The following is a 24,025-nucleotide window of genomic DNA, read 5'->3' as shown; positions in this document are numbered from 1 at the left end:
TAAACTGGTTTAAACCTGTAACAAAACAGAAGTTCAGTGCACAAAAAACAGTTTCAAAATGGTTGAAATTGATTTAAGGTAAACCTGGTTGAAAGTAGTACAGGCGACCCTCACCATTCGTGGGGGATACCTTGCCGTATCCCCTGCAAATGGTGAAATCTGTGAATAAGGCACTGTGTTCACAAACGCAGTCTGCGTTCATGAACACAGTACCCCCCGTGGCTGTTGTGGGGGCACGGCTCTGGCAGTGACAGAGGGAACGTGGTGGTAGGAGCCCAGCAGCAGCAAGCGCAGTGCTCCTGAGTAGCTCCTAGAAGTGTATAAAGTGTATTTAAAATGCGGGTTCAGCATTCACAGATATTTGAAACTGTAAATGCTGAACCCATGAATAATGAGGGTTTTGTGTATTTAACTTAACTGATTTAGGTCAACCCAGTTTATAAAACTTCTGTCCCAGATCTCTTCCTGGTTCAAGTTAAATCACAGTCTCCCAGCATCCCACGATTCTTGGCAGCCCTGGGCTGTGCTGTCTGCTCCAGAGAGCAGGGCTGCCCCCACCCCCTGCTCCCTGGCCAGAGCACTGAGGGCTGGCTGACAAGGGGGTGAGAGTGGAAAACCTAGTTGGGGACCTCAGCTGGGTCTGAGGGTGGGCAGCCCTTGCCAGACTTTTCCCCGCTGAAGCAGAGGGGGCAGGGGGCATGAGTGGGCAGACTCAGGTGGAGGGGAGGGAGGGGGGTTTAAACCTCCTCTCCCAACAGCATGGGACCCCAGATGGGGACTCCTTGGCACGGGGCCGGCAGGAGACCAACAGACTCCACCCTCTCCCACCTCTGGCAGCGACTGAGGCAAGTAGTTGATGAGGGGGAGGGGGCATAATTCCCTTCAGCTCCCCCAGGGTAATGGGGAGGGGGAAGAAGCTGGGGAACCGGGACTGGAGGGACCAGTCGCCTGCCACCTGTGAGCACAGAGCCAAGCCCTGCAGGACCAGACTGAGACGGGGGAGGTGTTGGCACAGACCTGGCACAATCATCATATGTATGTGCTGGAGACGGAGCTAAGGGAATAGGAGAGGGTCCCAGACTGCATTATAAAGCAGAACCTGTAAAGGTGGGAGACTGCAATACCTAAGTAGAGACAAAAAGCACTGAATGCATGAGAGTCCTGCCAAAGGTGCTGTAGGTGATAAGCATACTAATGTCAATTCATTCCATCCAGGAATTCACACACCAACTGCAGATGCTTCCTAAGAAAATGTTTTCCAACTATTTAAGTTGGTATAATAAAAGATATGAGATTCACCCAAAGAACCTTGTCTGCATATGTCCTTAGACCAACATGGCTACAACCTACACCCCTGTACTAATGACAAGGCAACCAAGTAGGGGTAGGGGGTGCAAGTTCACCTGTTAAAATCCAAGTAGAGATGAGGCCTGTGGCATCTCTACTGCAACACCTAAGGCCACCTGCTTATTCCCCAAGAAATGCTTTCTGAATGCCTGGCTGCAAGGAGATACTCTGCCTTCAGCATTACACAAGACTTATACAAGGCTTTCTCTTGTCTTTTTGGTTTATTACATTATATTTTAAGTTTGACTGAGTTTTGTGGAGTCTCAATGTTTTACTCGACTGTATCTTAGCTTAGGTTGTTCTTTGTTGTGTGCTTGAGGTTACAAATTGTTGTGTTCAATATATGTTCACTTCAAAGAAAGGATTATTCTTGTTCAAACTTCTTTGAATTCAGTGCCACTACTTCTCCCCCCCACCACTCCCCTCAGCCTGGCAGGGGCTGCCTTCACCCTCCTTGAGGGAGGGTGAAGGGCAGAAGCCTGGTAGGTACTGCCCTACTGCCCAGGCAGACCCAGGCTGGGGTCCCGTGTGAGCCAGGGAGGGATTTTAAACCCTCACCCTCCAGCATGCTAGCCCTGGGCTGGGGCCTGGTGAATATGCCCCCTCAGCTCAAGCAGGGAGTAGGGAAAAGCCTTGGAGCTTTAGTACCTTCCCTTTGGCAGTGGCTGGCAAGCTGGGAGGTGTGCTCTAGATCCCCCCAGCTCTGAGTCACTGCAGGCATGTGGCTGCATTTCCGAAACCAAAAGTGAATGTCTGTTCACTTGCTTCTCAGTTTAATCTCTGCAGTTTAAACTAACCTGCAAAGACTGAATTGATTCAGGCCTGGTCTTTTTGCCTGCCTGTACTTAGCCCTAGGGATAGGTCTATACAGTCAACTTACTGTGCCACAGAGCAGAGGTCTCAAGCACTCTGTGCTGCTCTGGGCAGGCTAGTTCCTAAATTAGATGCACCATAGCTACTTCCATGCAGCATTTGGGGTGTAAGAGGGGAAGCTAATTAGCACAGGTCTATGCCAGTCAGCCTGCAGTAAGGTACTTCACCTCATTGTCATGCAGCTGTGGTTACACTGCTTCTAGGTTAGGAAGCCGGTTTGCTGGAGCAATGCAACATGTGTGAGACAGTAAATGTATTATACAAATATAGCTGAAGTCACATACATAATTTAAAAAATGCTGTCTTTAGGCACCATAGAAAGTTTTGCCTTATGCCAACTTTCAAATTACGGCAGCATGTTAATATTTTAGTTGAGCAGTGATACTAGTGGTGAGGTGGCATATAGTAGCAAAAACTTAGTATAGCATGGTCCACTTCCAAAATGTGATGATCTGGGTTTGGATTTTATCATTCCCTCTGCCTTTTTCTGACTGGGTTTAGATCATGGTCTTTATTTAATACTGGTCAATTATACCAAAATCTGGGTATGGACAAATGTACATTTTAGCTGCTCCAAAAGGGGAGGTGACGCTGCTGCTTGAGAACACACAGAAGCTGTTATGCTCTAACTGTTAGAGCTGCATGCTCCTGTAGCCATAAAAGTTAGTTAAATCACTTTAACTTTCAACCTAAAGGAATAGGGATAAGTTAGAGCATATTTGCTACACTTGTATCAGATCATGTGAATGTAACAGTTATAGTATAACAGCTTGTATTAATATCTTCTGATAGTGATAACATTGATAGGTCTGTCTCTACCAGTGATTCTCAACCAGTGTTCCAGTGCACCTTAGGGTGCCGCAAGATTGTTTTAAGGGTGCCACACAATGTTAGCACTGTTAGGTGTGAAAATATGATTCAAAAGATAAACCTAGAGGTTTCAAATAGGAAAACTTGGTGTTAAAAACGTTCTGACCTGTTGTGATCTGAGTCCTTTGCAACAGAAAAATGGCTCTATTATGCGTCTGTAGTCAAACAATGAGAGAAAACTAAGACCTGGCATTTTCATGGGGTGCCTTGAATCGAGAAAGGTTGAGAACCACTGATCAATATCCTCTTAGTCAAAATCCTTATCCTCATTCAAGTTTATCATCAGAACCTGCCACTGTTGTAATGCTCCATGGAAACTTTGATTTGATAAAGGCTAGGCAGGTGAAATTTCTAACATTTGCACACAACCTACTGGTTTTGTTTTGTTTTTTTATCCCTAATTGCATCTTTCCTTCTCCTTGATGACTTGCTTGCTGATCTTCCACACCAATTATGTCTTGTCTTCTAGATTCCAACTCTCTCGAGCAAGAGCTGTCACTTTTATGTTTACAGCACTTACCAGAATGGAGCTTGACCTGACTTTTTTCTAAGGATTACAACAAATATAAATGTTAAATAATAATACTGCTTTCATATTAAATTTGCCATTTAGTACATTCCATTTATTCTTTTTCTTGGTGTCTGACTAGATTTTAAAAAATTGTTTGGATTCCCTGGTATTTGAATTAGAAGTTACAGACGGCATGGTAGTGAATATTAAGATCTGACTTGATCATTCTTTTCAAAAGTTGAGACTGCACCAACAAAAGCAAAAAAACCCCCCAAAAACACACAGCACACTATGGCCACCAAAGACCTAAAAATACCTTTTCTTACAATTTCTATTGTGAATATAATCTTGGAATACCTTTCTGATGCTGTGTGTATCAGCTCTGCTGATATGGCATCTTTGATATTAAATTAATATTGTTGTAATGTATTTCCCTTTAATTAAAAGAGAGAACATGCCTCTAGGAAATTTCCTAACAATACTCAGTAGTAAACAGATTAAGTCCTTACCAGCTAATCAGCAAAATAAACTTCTAAGAGTTCTAAAAATGTCATGAGATAACACTATCATAATAAGCGTGGTTAGAAACATTATGGAATTTACAGTGCTGTTTGACTAGTAAGCAAGTAATGAAAAAGGTGGGTCAAAACTACAAAGTTTTAATTATAAACTTCCCTAAAGTTTGGAACTGTTTGGACCCATTTTTAACTACAATTTTTAATTGTAGAAACATCTTTAAGGCACATTATATAATATTGAGAAATGTGTTGGTATGACTAATAACATTACGATCTTTGGGAAGAACATTCTGTAGAAATGCAAAGCATTCATATCCACTGTGAGTCTCCACAGGAACTTAGTTGGAAATACAATAAAAAGAATATGATGTAACAAAAGACCACAAATAAAAAAAATAGATGTTTATGCATACCAAGGAGGCTTTCAGATATAGCTTAATGCAAGTTGAGTATTGGTGGGACTACAGTTTGAAGTTAGAGTACAGCCATTATCTATTAATTTTGTCAGTTTGGAGATTTCTGTGGTGGTAGAAGTAATCACTGAAAGTGTATTGTTACCAAAAGGTCATTGTGAACCTGTTCCATAAGTGCCTTAATCATTAATAATGGCAAGATGAAACTTGTTAAGTTCTGAGAGCATTTATTACTTTAAAAAATAGATTTCAGAGGTTTAGGTGGCATTGTGGCCTCTAGACCTAAAGGCAAATTCTGTCTTGGCTTGCTGGTGAACATGTAGTGGCTTTTCTCCTTGTCCTCACATGCTTATATCATAACATAAAGACCAGCCCTCTAAAAAGATGCCTAGAGTGGGAGACCAGGAGCCTCAAGACTGAGGCTCATTTGACAGGATTCTGTGGAGAAACTAGCACAAACTCTGCTTGCACTTTAAGGCTAGTGACAGAAGTGACCCCTGGCCCCCCATCCCCACTGTGGGGGAGGAGGAAGAGGGGGAGAGCCCTGCCCCTCAGCAGCTCCATAACAGTCCAGCCTGGCCTGGCCATGGGAAGCCGGGAGCAATCCAGGTGCACAGCTCCCATGGCCCCAACTTGAGCCCCAGCTGGCTGGGAAGGGCCCTGTCCCTGTAGCCTGGCCTATCTGCACCTGCCCTCAGCAGCACCCACAGGCCGGTCTGGCTCAACCCCACAGCCCTAGCCCCAACCCTGGGCAAGGCGGATGGATGACGGAGATGGGCCAGGCTATGCTATGGGGCCCTTCCCAGCTGGATGTGGCTCAGGCTGGGGCTATGGGAGCGGTGCACCTGGGTTGCTCCCAGCTCCCCATACCCAGGTGGGGCCGGGCTGTCACAAAGATGCTGCAGTGGCCAGGGCTCTCCACCTTCTCCTTCTCCCCTGCTGCAGGGTCAGGGAGTGGGGGGCTCTGTGCAGTACTGCCTTGGGGCTCAGGGCTGGAGGAGCACAGCGCTGGGCCCTGCTGTGGGGCAGGGGGTGAAAACCAGCCACAGGAAGCCCTTGGTGGCTTTCTTCCCCAGCAGTACAGAGTCCCTTGGCAGGTGTTCTCGGTTGTGGACACTGAGCAAACCCTCCACTCTTGAAATTGTGCTTATATGGAAGGGTCTGACCAGGGCTCAGGCAGGGGCTGGCTTCCCCCCTACCTCCCTGCTTTGCCTCAGGCCTGGGGCCAGGGTCTGGCCATGCCCCTGCTCTCGCTGCTTGACCCTTTGGTGCCATCTGGGGGGTCGGTGTCAGGCCACGCTCCTCCCTCCCCTCTGAAAAAGCCTGGCAAGGGCTGCTTCCCGCCTCCCACTCCAGGCATACCCCAGCTGGGGGCTGTGCATGCCAGGGTGGAGGTTTAAACCCCTTCCCAATTGTATTCAGCACCTGTGGGGGCCTGGCTACACCCCTCTCCCCTCAGTTCAGCTTCCCTCCAGTATTCTAGCTGCTGCAGAAGGGAAGGGAGGGCTTGCTCTAGTGCACCATTTCCTGATCTTTTTTGCTGCACAGCACACTTACCAAAATAAAAAAGCACAACGGCAGCTGGATACGACACGAGGGGAAGGGGTGGCATGTGGCCAGATGGACGCTGATGGGGAGGGGTGGCGGCATTCAGCTAGCTGGATGACATTTTAAGTTAGAGCTAAGCCCCCTGCCTGGCTGGAGCCACGCTCCCTTTCTGTCTATGCCTGCAACCCAAAATGCTGCAGCGCACCTGGACGTGGGTGATGGCACACCAGCGTGCCACGGTACACCAGTTGGGAAACATGTCTCCTCTACTGTTCCCCAAGCTTCTAGCCTAGGCCACTGCAGAAATGTGGCTGCATTTTCAGAATTAAAAGTGAAAGTCTAATCACTTACTTCTCAGTTCAGTCTACATAGGTTAGACTAACCTGCAAAGATTGAATCGATTCAGGCTTTTTGAACATCTGTACTTAGCCTAATTCCTTTCATTAGCACTAAATCTGCATATAGTTTGAAGAGATCTGATGTGGACACACTCATCTGAAAGAGAGCTATTGAATTTTGTTCATTTACTTTAAAGATGCATGTCTGTAATTTTTTAGAAGTACTGAGAATGCACAATCCCGTCTCGCCTTAAATCAACTTGTACACATCCACAGCATACTGTTACTTGACTCAGATATGCTTGGTTTCCTTCATGTTGTGAGAAGCCTTCATATGATAGATTGGCAAACAGGTTTTCCAGTGGTGAACCATTTGTGAAATGACTTCCTTTGCATTAATAGTTATGTGCTATTCAGTTATCTGTGAATTAACACTTTTAATCAAAATAATTCTACAAAATGCTGTTGGGGATTTGGAGAAACAAGTGTAAATGATTTTTTAACAGATAGCGCAATATAAACAAAAGTTGTAGACTACATAATATATCAGATCAGCCAAATGATTTATTTTTAAAAGAATGATGTTACTGTCATTCATTGACTTGTTAAGTGTTGTTCTGGAATGGTGAACTTCAGATCTCAATGCAAAGGGTCTTTATCTAATCAGATCTCACTAAAGGATGATATGTCATACGATGATCATAATTTATTCATCCTCTCCTCTTTATCCTTTTTTTTTCCAGGATGGAGTAGGTGTAGATGAGAAGTTGTCTTTACGGCGGGTAGCCGTGGTTGAAGATTTCTTTGACATTATCTATTCCATGCATGTGGAAACAGGGCCCAATGGAGAACAAATCAGAAAGCATGCTGGACAAAAGCGAACTTATAAAGCAGTAAGTACAAACAGACAGACCATCATTGCGTGTTCTCTTGTAAGAATAATAATTATTTGGATGTAGCTGTATGATTTGTTTTTCATGGTTGGACTAGAACTATTATACTCCAATACTTTCAGCTTCATTTCTGAGGTCTCTCAATGTATAAGTACCTAAAAACAGAAAGAATAAAATATTTTAGGGTACAATTTTCTGATGGTGTAATTAGAATCAGCTCTATTGAATGCAGTGGAATTCTGCCCACCTGTACCAGCAGAAAATTTAGCCTTTATATTACTATTTGATTGTTTATAAAAATGAAGCTCCAAGCTAATTGTATTTTTGAAAATCATTATTAGATCATATTGCACATATTTTTCCAGTTTAGAAAAACTATCAAGATACTAGAACTTAGGCTGGCTTAATAAACTGCTGTACTGCAGTAGATGTCTGAAATCTCCACTATATTTTATTTAACAGTGTGAAAACTTACACCTTCCTAAAATCATAGCTGAAAAGCAGTAGATTTAGTGGCAAATCTGTTGACGGGCCAGCTGTCATGCCCAAATGACCTGGGTTCCAAGAAAAATAGGTCTGTCTAAATTCCTGAATAATGCTTTATAGTTTGGACTAGACTCTTTTGGCCAACCTCTGACTTAAAATAATTGTAAATCAATATTTAATGGAGAAATATATTTCTGCAAAGACAAAATTTTCTTAAAGAGAACTAATAAAATGTTTAGTGCCATTTCCTTTGATCACTGAAATGTACAGCCATGTTTGTGTACTAGTGACCTTCCTCCCACAAATGGCCCCACTGTCTTTACTCATGTGATACAGTCAACCAAGTTTTTGGCACATGAATATACTGCGTTAGAGCAGCAGCATTCAGTAGTTTCCCTTCAGTTAAGGGCTGAACATTGCTCTCCTTTTCTGGAACCACTTTGCCATCTGTTTACAGCTGTAGTAAACTGAAACTTTGCACACCTGTTAGCCCAGATGTAATTAAAAAAAAACCGAATAAAAAGTCAGTTGAGTCATTGTCCGCAAAGGGTCAGCAAAAAATAAAAACTCAACGTTTCAGATACCTATATGTGAAATCAAGCTATTGAATATAAAAAATGACTAATTTTGTATAATGATCTTTTAGCTTTAAGTGAAATCTTGCAGATGCACACCTCACTTTATTTTATAACACATTACTTCTTGTTAAAATATTTTCTTTTTAGACTGTTTTAGATAGTATGGTATATGCAAGATCTGTGCAACATTTCTGTAACTTGACAACAGCAATACTATTTTTACAACTTGACCTTGGTAATATTGAGGACTTGCAAAATATAGGTATATGGAAATACAGTTTTAGTCATCGTGACAGACTATATCAAATTTTGTAGTGTTCTTCCTATGAGAACAAACAGTAACTGTCTAAATTAATTTTCATGTGTCACTACAGCAAGTTCTGTAGCTTGGTCTTCAGTACTAAAAGGCATTACTAAAAAGTAGTCTTATTTGAATTCTCCACTAGCTAGTTTTACTAACTAGAGTGATTAGTTGTAAAGAACAGATACTTGCCTCATTAATTTAAAAAATACTTCATTTAGAAGGATAATACACAAGTATATTGAATGTTATTGCCTATAAATAAAGTACTTTATGGAATAATCCTGAAAATATTTACCAAGTATAATATTTACCACCATTTCCTGACCAACAGATGTCAGCTGGATTGGTCATTTACGTGTTATGAACAGCATAGAAAAGCAGTTAATGTGGTGATGAGAACATTTTGTGTAGATTAACTTGTTCAGGAGTTTCATTTGATGTTTATTTTTATTATGTTGGTGACATGAGTTTATTACCTACTTATCAACTGATGCTGCAGCAGTCCAAGTGCAAGTGTAATTACCAACATTTGAAATACGTGTGCATTAGTTTTATTTATAAAATGCATCCAACTACATGTCACTTACATGTCCCAAGGAAAAAATAATTGTATGAAAAAAAAGAAAAACTTCAGAGCAAACACATATCAACTCTTGCCACTCTACTCTTATCTGGGAACTTGATTACATGGAAGAGGCCCAGATTTTGCTGGACTAACCGGGGAAGCAAATTTCAGTGTCCTAGACTCACAACTCAGAACCTTTTGTCCCAAGATGGTTAAATCTAGGGTCTATTGGTTTGAGCAACTCAGCTGACTTTTGTTGCTGTAGTGTGTCCCAGGCAACTGGTTTAAATCGTTTAAAACTCTTTACAAAATGAAGCTAGTTCTATAGCTGGTCCAGTACTAGTTGAATCAAAATGGTGAAGAATTATTTTCCATGAGTAAGTATTTATTAAAGAGTTTGGGCGAACTGTTTTCAGAGGAGAGGTAGTTCACGAACTGCACAGAAACTATTTTGTGGTTGGTTATTCAAAAGTTATGCCGTGCTATTAGATGTATGGCACTGCTTCTGCTTCCTGTCAGGATGACTGAAATTTTTTGAGGAAGGAGTGATTAAGAGAAAAATCTGAAAGCCAACTTCTGCTACTTTGTTAGTATAAATTAATTAATTTGGCGAGGGTAGGGTGTGGAGGGGGGAAATTCAAAAATACTTCCAGAAATTCTAGCAACTCTTTGCATACTTGTAAATAATGAATAGTATGACTCCCACATATAGCAGCAAGTAGTCTATTTGCTTATACAATTCCATGTTCGTGTTTTAATTATTCAATCAGCTGTAGTCAAAAGTATGAATAGTGTCCGAGTCTGATTAGAATAGTAATGATATTGTCAAAGACATAGTAACTTCACATAACTATGGTTTGTATTTAGGTGGTAAGGCAAGTCTATAAGAAAAATATGAATCTTCTCCCATTCTCTGATCTGAACCGAGTCTAGGACTTCTTCAGTTTTGAAAGAGGGCTCTCTATTTCCCTTCATTTTTTTCCAGATGCTAACATGGTAGTGTGGAAGTCTATCATGCTGAAAGCATGCCCAGTAGTTCATGCTGGCTTATTTTGTAAATTAAGCATCCCTATTATTCTTTACAGGACTTTATTTTAAGTTGCAAACCTTTTTGGAAGTGAATGGGCATGTGCATCTTCATGTGTATTGATGCGCCTTTTTTAATGTGCATTAAATCCAGTACCTCCAATATGAAGTACTAAATTAATGATGAAGTACTAAATTAATGTGCATTAGGCTGTGCTAATGCACAGTAGTGCATTTGCATGCTTTCTTAGTGATGCTTAATGCTCAGTAGACTATTTTACTGTGCATTAGCATAACATCATGGTTTCTTATGTAACACTTTAATGCACACTAAAATAGTGTACTGCGCATTACAACACACGTGTAAAAATGCTCAATGACATTTTCACAATTAATTTATGGAGGACTTGGCATAACACTGCTGCCCAGGAAGACAACTGTTATTTGGGAGCTCTAGTATTTTGGAGTGAGCCATTGTAAAATTTCATCAGCTGAAAAGAATATGCCAAAAGAAACAGCAGGATCCCTCAATACAGATTCTGTAAATTGCTTCTGAAAACACCTATACTACAAGTGCAGTTTTACAGTAAAGTCACATTCTTCTACCTCTACTTGCAGTACCTTCTACTGATCGTACAAATCGTTGTATCTAAGAATTTTCACGCTACGGCACAGCACATTAACTAAAAAATAAGAGCAAGTTTCCAGTATCAATTAATAACATGGAGAAGAAGTGGAATACACTGGAACTGGTTGACAGTATGCAGCACTCAGTATTCCTCCCTGAACACCTGGAGGCTCCAAAAGGTATTCTCCTGCCCTGAGGAAGAGTTCTTTCTGGAGCATTGGTTGTGGTACAGACAAGCCCATTATAGGTACAGACATCAACGCCTGAAAGAAATCTTGCAATGGCAAAATGGGAAAAAAGGTTGATGGAAAAGCTCAAGAGAACAGGGTTTTTTTTCAAGATATGTTAAAATAGTTTGTTATAACAACAAACAACATAACAACTTTAAGCAGTAAACAACGCTTTTACTGAAACACCATTTCACTGCTGAAGGAGTAAGAAATTAAATGAAGGCCTGCCTGATTTAAATACAAGAAGTTTGGTTGTTGGTTGTTTTCTTTTCCCTGAGAAAGCAGTGTAGGGAAACATGTGATAGTCTCCTCAGACTGTAGATTGTTTGAAAGTTTGATTAGGAAACTAGACTCAAGTCCATTTACGCCACTCCCAGGAAACAGGACACACTGCTTGGTTCTTGTGCAGACAGGTGACCCTTGAACCTTCTTCTTGAACCTGACTAAACCAGACTAAAATTAATCCATGGTGTAACTGCATTGAGTTCAATGGCCTGTAAACATTGGTGGTTACTTTTGCTTGTCTTCTCATTTCTTCCCTCTCTCGCTCTTTCCCCCTGCTTTACAGCAAAGGTAAAAAAATGTAAATTTAGTCTTATTACTGAGTTTACTCAGGAAACTCAGTAGTCTTAGTCTTATTACTTGTTAGTAACAATTGTTAGATTAGAACTCAGGAGATTTGCTAACATTAGCTTAGTACCTCCCAAACTGAAATAAAGTATTGGTAAATTTAGGGCCTCAGATGGTGTTTTGCAGAAGTCTTAATATCTTTATTTTACATTTTTGTATATACATTGACATTATCCAGGAACCAGGAGCAGAGTGGTAATTTTTCAGGTTAAAATACAATAAACTCTAACTAACTTTTATGGTTTTTGGAATTAATATGGTTTCTTGTGGCCTATCCAGATCATTGGTCCGCTTTATGTCACCTGGTGATTCTTTGTGAGAACGCTCAAAAGGGAACAAGGAATTTTAAAGAGGAAAAGAAACTTCATTGGTCTAAATATGCCTGTCCTGCTTCAGTTCCTTTATTCCTTTTTCATTCCTGATTTTTATATTCAGTTCTTAGGGGTTTGGGGCTATCAATGATTTAAAAAGAACATAAGACCAGTTCTTTCCATAAAATCATTCTTTAGAAGTAATATTCATAGTATTTAGCACTTATATTCAGATGCATATTAAGCTGTCTTGGATCCAGGCCCAATAGTGTGTGGGGTTCAGAGAATCATACACATTGTAATTTTGTTGCTAGCAGCATTCACTTCATTCTTGTTGGTTTCTACATTTTTAGAGAAGATAGTGTGTAGTTATAGCAAGACTGTGAATGTAAGTAAAGCTTCTGAGTGAGCCATGTTGCTTGGAAAAGGCCAGAATGCAGCATGGACTTACAGGGATGACCTAGGATTTATGGTATTCAGACCTGTTATCCCTCAGGATTCTCTTCCCTGTTGCATCACTGTATTTCCCTTTCTCCTGACAAGAAAAAGCAGTGGACTTCTCTAGATCAATGTTGTTCAAACTGTGGCAGGTGGGTGACTTCGATGGTATGTGAGAGGAAGGAGTAGGGCAACAGAAAGGAAAAGTGAAATATAAATGGAGGATTGGGGTGGGGGGCAGAACAAATGAAGCACGACTCCATAATAATGTGTCATAGGTTGTTGAAGAGATGATAGTGTTATTTTAGTTGTATAAAGTGTTACTGTGTTATCCATAACACCAAATCATAGGTATAAACAGCCATATGGCAAAGTTAGATGGTTGGTTGCCCCTTCTGGCAATACAAAGATGTTTGAAAGCCAGTGTGATCAGATACCTGAGTATTTCTCTAGTGTCAAACAGATCGCTCACTGGGCCTGGGCTGTTCCCTGACACGGAGAGCATGTCAGGGATACGGATGGAGGACAAAGGGTAGTGCAATCCCCACACAACGTAACCGCCCTTTGTGATCCATTGCAAGCCAAAACAAGTCAGGCACAATGCTTTACATTGTACCAGGATCTAAAATGGCCTTGAGTAGTCTTCAAAATCAAAAGCACATTTGCCTTCTCCGAGGTTTAATGCTGAGCACAGTTAAGACACACTTGAGGAGTGAGCCTTACATTTTGAAGCACTTTTCCTTGTGTTTTCCCACACAAATTAGCTCTTAACTTAGCTCTTTTTCCTTTTACTTCGGTTTTCATGTAACTTACAATAATACAGGAGATAACTTACAATAACTGAAGTGTGACATAGGGGACCTTGCTGTGTATGGTTGTCAGAGCAAAAGCTAAAAGAGAACAAGACAATCACAGGGGATTTAGTACCAGCTTAATCAAAACAATATGGAGGTGTTGTAGGTGCTGAGCCCTTTATGGACAGTTAGGCTCAGCCCTGCCTGTGAGGGACCAGTTACTCCACAGCTGGTTCTGATTACATGGGGATCAGTTATCAGACTCAGGTGGGAAGGAGATGGCTGGTTGCCCTGGTTGGAAAGCTCAGCTGAAGGAGAGTAGTTGTCATGGAACCATAGAAAATCATAATCATAGAAGATGAGGGTTGGAAGGGACCTCAGGAGGTCATCTAGTCCAACCCCCTGCTCAAAGCAGGACCAACCCCGGGTAGGTCATCCCAGCCAGAGCTTTGTCCAGGCAGGTTTTGAAACCCGCCAAGGATGGAGCTTCTACCACCTCTCTGGGTAACCTGTCCCTTGTGACTGGGGTAGTAACTGGTGTAGCAAGGGGTAGTAGGCTTTAAAGAGGGACATCTAGAGTTGGACTGGCAATAAGTATCCGGCTGTGGAGATCTGGACCTGGGTAAGGAATGCAGGGAGAGAGTGTGTTTTGGGAATTGCCAGTGTTCTGTAAGAGAAAAGATCAAAAGGATAATTGAAGACGTGTGTCTCCTTTGGAGCTTTTTTCCTTGCCAGTCCTAGGTAGGGTATGGATAAATGCCTAAAGATGTAGTTGGTCACAAGAGGCTGATAAGCAAAGGGACTATATCTCACCAGAAAGTGGAAGACAAGTTAGAACCTTAAGACTGTTGTCAGGCAGATGGAGGATTCTTCATCTGGAGCTCTATTATAATTTAAGTCATCACTACATCATGACCAGACCCTGTTGCCACAGAAGAATGGGGAAGAAACTGAGTCTAGTGAGCAGTGCCATATCAGGTCACAAGGGGCTGCTACAGAAAGTGACTCTATAATACACCTGTATGCTGTTTTCTCTAACTCTCTATTCAAACTATTCTCTCATTCTACCAGTGTAAATTCAAAATTTCCCTATTGAAGTCAGTGAGCTGGGTAAGTCAGTGTCTAAGTTAGACTAAATTCTTCAGGCAGGTATAAAACTGTGTGGTTAACATTTACACAACCGCAATTACAAGTGCAACTATAAGTAATCATTAAAACAGAAATATTTTGTGCTCCCAAAAAGCACATCTTTTTATTTTCTTTGAAAAAATAATCTGTGAACAAAGAGTTCTGGAGTTTGTTTTCCTGCTGTGGTTAGCAAACGTTTCCCACAGGGTCAGATACAGTGCTAATTTAAGTCACCTTATAGTGCCAGACAAATTGACTAGTTGAGATTGGTCAATTCTTTTACACAGTCCAGTCTTGAATGCCCTAACTTGTAGAAATAAAACTGCATCAAGCTACAGCTTCACTCCTTTTCTTTCTGACTAGGTTGACTATCAAATATATCCTGATGATGTCTTCCTACGTTAACCATAAAGCAGTTTATGGTGGTGGAGCTAGAAAATTCAATGATAAAGTTTCACTTAATGTTATATCCTTTCTGACTTGTACCCCTCTATTTAAAATAGGGGTCAATGAGAAACATGGCAGGTAGCTGACATGTTTAACATTTCATATCATTGTGGCTTGTCCAGAGATCTTGATGGCTAATGACATTATAAACCCTGTATGCTTCAGTGTTTTACCTGAGTTTGTTGATGCTGTAATCCATGCCTGCTGTAGGTTTATGCTGTAGGGTTTACATACAGCATGACAGCATGTACAAATATTCATTTGGTGGTGGAAAATGCTACTAGAAATGATTCCAGGAGAGAGAGCAGTACAAGTGTTTAATTTGCAACTGCCCCATCTCCTATGGTCCTTGTACTTTCCCAAGACTGGGATGATTCTGGTCTGGGCAAAGTGTGTGCTGCTCCAGTCCTCCCATTCCTGGGGGGACTGGAGTATCAGGCAAAGCCCCCCAGCAGGCTTCTCATACCAGGGACTCCAGAATGAGAAGTGGGTAGCAGGCTTGAGGTGCCATTCCCCCCATCTTGCTCCTGGTGCCTGGGAGCTGAGTAGACAGAACAACCCTGGTGTGTGGAAGGCTGGCAGGGAGAAGCTGGTAGCTACTCCTTTTCTCCTCTCTTGGTTCATGGGAGGGGCAGGAACAGCTCCCCTTGTACCTTCTCCATTTTGGGATGAGGCCAGTTTGTGGAAGGCACAGGAGCCTTCGCTGTTCCTGGCCCCTGGGAGGAGTTAAGCCATGAGTTAGCATACAAGTGGTTATTTTCCTGGGAGAAACTCTAATTGGGTACAGAGAGAAGAAGGGTAGGCTTGTTAGTGTGTGTGTGTGTGTGTGTGTGTGTGTGTGTGTGTGTGTGTGTGATATATTATGCACATACTATCTCTCTCTCTCTCTCTCTCTTTTCCTATACATGAGTTGTTAATGTTGTTGCCATTCAAGGGAAAGTTATTAGGATGAAATTCTCTGATCATGTAGGTGGCACAGGTGGAACAGAGGTCAAACATGCTAATATTGGTTATAGGAGCAATACATGGGGATGTAGCAGTTCACCCAATTGGCACAACAATAGTTTTGTCATTTGAGTAGTTTATTTTGCCCTTCATCTTCCCTCCCACCCTCTCAGGTAAGCGTACAGTGAAACATCTATGCTAGCTTAAGAGAAATAAGATCATGCAAACATCTTGTTCAATTCCTTGTTGGTATCCTACCTATTGTCCTCAGGGAACTGGTACTTGAAGCTACCATATTCCTATGTGGCACTGCTTCACTAGCTAGTACGGAGGTAGAACAGAATAATTGTATCTTGTTCTTGGTTCAGGACAAGGACTGCAATTGTGCCCTGACTTTGCAAAGGTCTCAAAGTATAGAAAGGCTCCTTGCGCCTTCCTTCACACAAGCATGCAGGGCCAACCGGTGTGATAGCTCCCCTGCAAGTCTGTGTGTATTTGCTAGTCTTATTTTGGCCTCTTGCCCAGGAAGAGGATAGCACACCTTGACTTCCACCACTGATTTACACATTGGTCATCAAGTGATTTGGTTCAGTTACCCATTTGATGGTGCGGTGCCTAGAACTATATTATTACTTTTTTTTCCCTCCTTCTATTTTGTGCTTATCTGATCATTTAAAAATGAAATGTAATACCATTATTTTTTTTTAAAACATCTCTCTCATGTGACACACACATTCTCTATGGTGTTAATGCCTTAGGGGAAGGTTAATAAGTTCAATTGCAAAATCTCACTTCTTTAATCGCACTTGTCCATCCTCTTCAGCCTTATGTATTCTAAAAATCTGCCTTTTACTTTAGAGCTCATTTGTTGTCCAAATAATTTATCTAGAAAAACTAAGTCAAAATCCGATAAACATTAAAGGCAGATCACAATGGAAATTATCTTCACTTTTCTTGGTTATGCTGGTGAGGCAAAAAAGCCTCAAGAGGAGCTTAATCTATTTCCCATAGAAATCTATCTGGTTTCTTAAGTTGTCCCTGAATCCTAAAATCACATCTCTTCAAGTTAGTAGGACTAATACCAGCTTGCACCAGTTCCTGTAGGTCAGTACAAAGATTCACTGGTTTTTAATTTTAAGGGCACCTAAGCTTCATTTCTGCTACTTTTGTAAGTAATGCAGATTTGCAGGAGCATGAGAATGAGATCATTAAGTGTCTTATCTTAAACTCATTGAAGCTAATGGGAATACTTTCATTAACCACAATAGGTTTGGATTCAGCCTTTTCACAACAGGTGTTATGTTTTTTGTACTGCTGGAAGTATTTTGACTCTTTTCCTGTTCCTTTTAGGGAATAAAAAACTCCATGAAATTGTGTTGGCAGTGTTCACTTTCTGTTCTCGATGTCTGTTTTCTTGTGGGGTGAATAAAGGGAGGATGTAAATTTCTCCTTTGTATTTGCATACATTTCCAGTGTAAAATGTAAGTGTTTCTCTGTGCATGTTTGTAAAATCTATGTATGGTACTGCAACTCTGCTAGTACGTGCTTATTATTTTTTGTGTTGGAAACACTAGATACTGTATACATATAAGGTTATGGGGTTTTTCCATTGGTAATAGGAGACGTACAATAAAAACCTAGCAAAAAAAATATTTTTAGAGCAGCATATGTGAAGCAATGTATAGTTTCTTATAATTAGTTGGTAAAGCAGTCCAAGTATCCTTCCCTGTGTTGTGACACTAGGAGAGACACATCCAACACAGTAAATAGGCAATTACTGTTTATCTCCTATGATTTGTAAGGGCATTTGTGTGATCCATTTGCTGTACATTGTGCCAAAGAGAGATTCATCTGCATTATCAGTGTAAGAATACAAACAATACAATACCTCTCATCTCAATCTACTTTTCAGCCTGTTTTATTCTTGTGTAAAAAGTGTTTGTGTGGAAATGCATTAAAGCAACTTTTTGTTGGGGTCCAAATGAACAACCTGTACATGGGCAAACCCCAAAATACAATGGAGAGCAGGATTGTTTCTTCTTAGTACTAACTTATGGGGGATGTGCAATCTGCTGTGAGCCAGTGTGTCTCAGGATTGGAAATCACTCTGTGCCTAATGACTTGGAGGATCTTGTATACACCCCTTTCTGTAGTCTACTAGCTCTACACGCACCTAAAAAGAAGTGGGTAGGGAGATGGCCCCTGTCTGCTTACTTGTTTCTTCCACTTTGTAATGACTAGTACTGCTGCTCAAGCTTGTCTGTGTAGTCTTTGTGTCCACTGAAAGACCTGTAACTCTACTTTGTCTGTGCAAGTAGGTGGAGAGGCTCTTGTGACTTTCACTCTATGCATGGGCCAGTGAACTGTTTGGTGCTGAGCTGGCATGCCTCCATAGAGAGAGGCAGGATTCATAGCTGCTAGAGTCAGAAGGGACCTCAAAGGATCATGAAGTCTGGCTCCCTGCCAGTGGCAGGAAAAGGTGCTGGGGTCACGTGATGCCAGCCAGGTACTTGTCCAGTATCCTCTTGAAAACCCCAAGGTAAGGGAGAGCACCACCTCCCTTGGAAGCCCGTTCCAGATTCTGGCAACCCTAACGGTGAAGAATTTTTTTCTGATATCCAACCTAAATCTACTGTCCACCAGCTTGTGGCCATTGTTTTTGGTTATTCCAAGGGGTGCTCTGGTAAACAGAGTATCTCCTATTCCCTGCTGCACCCCCCTGGTGAATTTGTATACTGCCACAGGATCTCCCCTCAGCCTTCTCTTGTGCAGGCTGAAAAGGTCCAGGTCCCTCAGTCTTTCCCCATAAGGCCTTCCCTGCAGGCCTCTAACCATACAAGTGGCCCTCTGGACTCTCTCAAGGTTGTCCACACCCTTCTTGAATTACGGCGCCCAGAATTAGATGGTATGACACTGGCTAATTCTTGCAGCACCCTTGGGTGGAGCTCATCCAGTCCCGCTGATTTAAACACATCCAGCCCCTCCAAGTGTCTCTTTACTAGGTCTTCACTGATAGTTGGTGGGCTGGTGTTTCTCCTGCTTCTGTCCCAATGAATTTGGGAGATTTGTCTAGATCCAAGTTCAAGAATATAGAGGCAAAAAACTCATTGAAGAGCTCTGCTTTTTCCCTCCTATCTGTCACCAGCTGCCCTTGTTTATCCTGTAGGGGTCCTATGCTGCCCTGGGCCTTCTTTTTGTTCCCTATGTACCTGAAAAAGGACCTTTTCTTGTCCTCAATTTTTGTTGCTAGGCTGAGTTCTAATGCTGATTTGGCCTTCCTAACTGATTCCCTGCAAGTGTAAGCCAAGGAGGTATACTCCTCCTTGGTAGCTACCCTCTGCCTCCACAGCCTATATGCCCCTTTTTTTGCACTTAGGCTTTTGTAGATTTCCCTGCTTAGCCAGGAGAGCCCCTTTGCCCCCTTTTCTACACAGTGGGATTGCCTCTTTCTGTGCCCAAAGGATCACTTCCTTGAGGAATGGCCACCCTTCCTGGACCCCCATTTTGTCAATGCTCTTGAGCTTTAATGCCCCACTAACTACTCTCCTAAGCACCCTGAAGTCAGCCTTTTTGAAGTGTAGCACTTCTGCCCTGCTGATTACTTTTCCCACCCATTGCCAAATAGTGAATTCGGTCGATGGATGGTCACTGTCCCCCAGGTTGCCTTGTAACCGGCAGATCCCCCACCAGGTCGTCCCCCAGAGCCAGCACCAAGTCCAGCAAGGTGTTCCCCCTAGTGGAATTGTATACCTCCTGCATCAGGTGGAGGTCTTGTATGCAGGTTAAGAACCTATGTGAACAATTAGTTCTGGCTGACTGATCCTCACAGCAGATGTAAAGATAGTTTAGATCACCCATAACAACCATATTTCTTGACTTCTGAGAGCTGCCTGGCGAATTCTAGATCTACCTCATCCTCCTGGTGTGGTGGTCTGTAGTAGACCCCCATTACCAAGTCCCTTTCCCCTCACCCCCCTTGTATCCTAACCCACAGTACCTCAGTTTGGCCCTCCTCTGATCGCATCTTAATTATAGAAGATGTATATTGCTCCTCAACACAGAGAGAAACACCCCCTCCTTTTTTCCCCACTCTATCCCATCTGTGCAACCTATAACTTTCATTGCTTACTGCCCAATTGTGAGAAGGGTCCCATTGGGTTTCAGTCAACCCAACCAGATCAAAGTTGTTGTTTGCATGCAAGAGTGCAAGTTCCTCCTGCTTGTTCCCCATGCTCCTAGCATTAGTGTAGATACATTTAAGCCCCCCAGTGAGTGCCCTTGGTATCCCCTTGTCCTGATGTCTGTCAGACCCCATAGTGCTGACCTGGGCTGATCCATCACATGGTTTGAGATTCTCTGAATGTAGATTCTCGTTGTCCACTGCATCCCCGTCCCCCAATGAACCTAGTTTAAAGATAGGTTGTGATGAGCCTGCACAGATGGACTTTGCAGCTCTTCAGGCATTGGGGATAATTGAGATAATTCCCTCAATGGTGGGTAGACATGGAGAGGCAGGGTGACACACTAGCTAGCAGAGATGACCGTAGCAGGGTGTGGCGGGGACAAAGCAGCCTGTGTGGGGCCCAGACATGGCAGGGGGGGAGTGAGTGAGTAAGACTTTGTCACTGAAAATAATTGACTGAATTCTTTCACTTACCTTTTCTACCTACCACATTAAGCCAGTATTACTTCTGTAGCAACAAAGCTAAGTATGGTTACCTCCTCATATTTATTTCTGTACTTGCAGAATCTCTTAGTGTGTGAGTCTCCCTCTGCTGTTCCTCTCATTCCATGCTTGTGTAAGAGAAGTTGTTTTTGAGCACAGGGAGAGATTAAAGGGCTCGCCTTGGCACTGTTGCTAAGTATAAAAACTGAAGTCAGTGAGAGTACTTGCAGAAGTGATTGCAAGACTGACTTCTTTCAGATATATTGGAATATAGAAAAATATTACTTTATTAAGTAAAATCACAGATCAAATCTTGCTGTCCTGACTCCCAGTCTAATAGGACTCATTCATAGATTCATTAATTGTAAGGCTGGAAGGGACCCTGGAAGGTCATTGGGTCCAGCCTCCTGCACCAAACAGGAAAGACAGGTGGAGTCAGGTGACCCCAGCAAGGTGACTGTCCAGTCTCCTCTTAAAGATTTCCAGGATAGGCAATTGCATCACCTCTGGAGGGACCTTATCCACAGTCCGGACACCCTAGTTGTGAAGTACTTTTTCCTAATGTCAAGCCTGAAACGGTTTTCCAGGAGTTTGTGACCATTACTCCTAGTTTTCCTCTCGGCTGCCCTGGTGAACAGTTGTTCACCGAGCCCTTGATGTATGCCTCTGATGTAGTGGTAAGCTGCTACCAAGTCCCCTCTCAGCCCCCTTTTTTTCAGACTGAAGAGTCCCAGATCCCTCAGCCTTTCCTCATATAGTTTGCGATGCAAGTCTCTGATCATACGGGTGGCTCTTCTCTGGACTCTCTCAAGCTTTACTACATCCTTGTTAAAGTGTAGCACCCAGAACTGGACGCAGTACTCCAGCTGCGGTCTCGCCATTTTCCCAGTTAAAGTTAACTTACAGTCCCCCAGCATCAGAGGATGCTTTGCAGTCCTGAACTGTTCTGTCTGCTTCAGCAGAGCAGGGTCTGCCCTGCCTTTCTGCTCACTAGCCAGAGCACTAGTACTCCTCTGGCTGGCTGAGGAGAGGGTGGGAGGGAAAAACCCACTTCTCTGGTGCACTGGATCTTCAGCCAGGTGCAGCCTGGTGCAGGGATGGGGCAGGGTGAGGAGAGTGTGGAGGTGGGGGGCTTGGCTTCACCCCCAGCCACACTCACCTCCTCAGTCTTCAGCCAGCAAAGGAGGGGACAGGACTCTAGCCACACTCCTGGCTCTCAGCCTTGGGGGGTGGTGGAGTCAAGCCATAGTGAAGTCTTTCCCTTCCATACCCTCCAGCCAGACCAGTGACTGAGGAGGGGGGCATGGCTACGGGACTCCAGCCCCACTGCTGGCTCCGGGTGGGAGGAGGAAAGTTCCCAGGTTGGGCTTTTTCTCCTCCCACTGTGCCAGGCTGCTTCCATCTGGGGGTCCAGTGCCAGGCCAGAGGGGTGGGTTTTTCTCCCCACCCCTTCCTCAGCCAGCCCAAAAGGTAAGGTGGGGGTGTAGCTGGGGGAATCGCCTGGTTTCCAGCCATCTGTAGTGGCCAGCATGTTGGGAGGCATGCTTTCAAGGCCTTCCAGCTACTGGTATGAGCTCCTGCAGGGGTCTGGCTGCCTTTTCTGTTTGCAGAGTAAAAGTCCATTCACTTGCTTATTGGTTCAATCTACACAGTTTAGAGAGACCTGCAAAGATTGAATTGATTCAGTCTTGGGCTTTTTGATTCTCTATACTTAGCCATTCTGTGAGAGAAACAAGCAGAATCTATCCCCACTCTTTCAATTTATTTTCCTCATTTTTGAAAGCAAAATATATAATTTTCTAAGTTGTTAGCTCTGGGAGAGGATATTGCTAGGCATGTCAAGCAGCATTGTGGTTAGCTCCTAGAAGACATATATTTTACCCTATAAAAATAAGTGCATACAGATATAGGAGCTATATCTTTAATTGATGGAATTTGGCATTGCTACTTTGATGCAGTGCCTGCTGAGTTATACTAATGACATGGACTGCAATTTCACCTCAAATTTGACTAATTTGAGCCAGTTCACAAGGTGAGAGAGAGTTAGTTAACATCTTTCAAAGGGATGTTAGCTAAGGATTTTAACCTGAATAAATGCATACCTACATATACCTACATACATATATAGATTTAGGGAAGGGTAATCTTGACTACATGCTGCACAGGGAAGTTGGAGAGTAAGAGCCATCCACTATGTGGACAAATCTAGTTGTGATTAGGTGATCTATAAAAATCCAGCTTCCTTATAGTCAGTGCAAGCATACTTATCAAATCTGGCCTGAGCTCAGTTACTATCCATGAAGGATTTGTGTCTTGTCTGAGCGGAGTGGGAATTTGACAGAAATGCCTGATTAAAATAAATGGAGCATTCCTATCAAATCCAGGCCACTAATGAATCCATGGGTAAGCTCCATTAATTTCAATGCAGTTCTAAATCTTAAAATGTTATGAAAGAGAGGTGGCTGCATATATACATTTATTACTTTTCTGAATGTTAAGTTTCTAGATGATTTTAACTTAATCTTTTTTTAGATGTTTTAAAGTTTCAGTCTAACCAACATTTCTCCATTTTTGGTGTGTAGAAATGTGCAAAAAAGGATCTGAAAGAAGAAGCTCAAATGTAGCTTAAGTTAGTGTTTTTAGGTTGTTTTCCAAGAAGTTTACTCTGGGATGAAACAGTTTATGCCAAGTTTAATCTCAGAAGGGAATCTGTTCTTTTTGTTATCATGCCCCTAAAACAGAATTTTACAAAGGAAACAATCACATTGTCTTAGTAATAGGATGATAAATGGAAGGTTACAGTCCAGGATGTAAATTATTTTTGACACACAAGTTCTTACTATTTCTTCCACGGAGGCTAAATTAACAGGTGAATCTAAGGGTCCTATCAACAAATAAATTACACCAACTTAAACTTGCATCCCTTTATTTACATGTTTACATCACTTATGAATTTGGGAAAGTATAACTCTCAAGATACTCAGGTACAGCTAAGGAAGCCATTCTTTCAGCTCTTCAGTAATGCACTTGAACCCTGCTGCAGGCTTCTGAGCAGCAGAATGCAAGTGGGTTTTTATCTACTCTGGTTAAGAAGTGAAGCATTTCTAATTTCAGCTGTGAGAATGCTCTTGCTGTCTCTTCAGGAGTTTCCTGCTTCAGAAATTGGGTCCTAAGCATTGCCTGAGATACTAACTGTATTTACTGATCTTCATGTTACCAATGGCACTCTAGCCTCCTCAGTGAAGGTTACCAAATATGTTCCCCATCAGACGCATCTACACGAGACTTTACTGCTCAGTACTGTAGTTTACTGCAGAGTAAGTGTGCATGTCTACACATGCACGCGTTTACTGTCCAGTAAAAATTGCTACTCACAAGTAAATTTGCTACTTGCAAATGCAAGTAGCAATTTTTTTCACGAGTAGATACTGTGCAGTTAAATACATATAGCTGCCAATCAGGAGCAAATTTGCTTCCTATCAGCCCCAGCCTCAGGCCCTTAAAAGCCTGCAGGCACTCAGAGCCCTGCAGTACAAGC

General features: G+C 42.4%; 1 protein-coding gene across 3 annotated transcripts in view; it reads left to right on the top strand.

The window, feature by feature from the left end:
• The window catches only part of NOL4 (nucleolar protein 4), a 281,954-nt gene that overhangs the window by 39,690 nt on the left and 218,239 nt on the right, over window positions 1-24,025 (top strand). For all 3 annotated transcript variants that reach the window (XM_019547639.1, XM_019547645.1, XM_019547653.1), the window contains one exon: window positions 7,162-7,311. In XM_019547639.1, the coding sequence (XP_019403184.1) occupies window positions 7,162-7,311 (150 nt within the window). The remainder of the gene's footprint in view (window positions 1-7,161; window positions 7,312-24,025) is intronic.

Source organism: Crocodylus porosus, unplaced genomic scaffold (assembly GCF_001723895.1).
Source record: "Crocodylus porosus isolate Cpor-Errol unplaced genomic scaffold, CroPor_comp1, whole genome shotgun sequence".
Taxonomy (NCBI): Eukaryota; Metazoa; Chordata; order Crocodylia; family Crocodylidae; genus Crocodylus; species Crocodylus porosus.
This window is presented reverse-complemented; position numbering and strand designations above follow the sequence as displayed.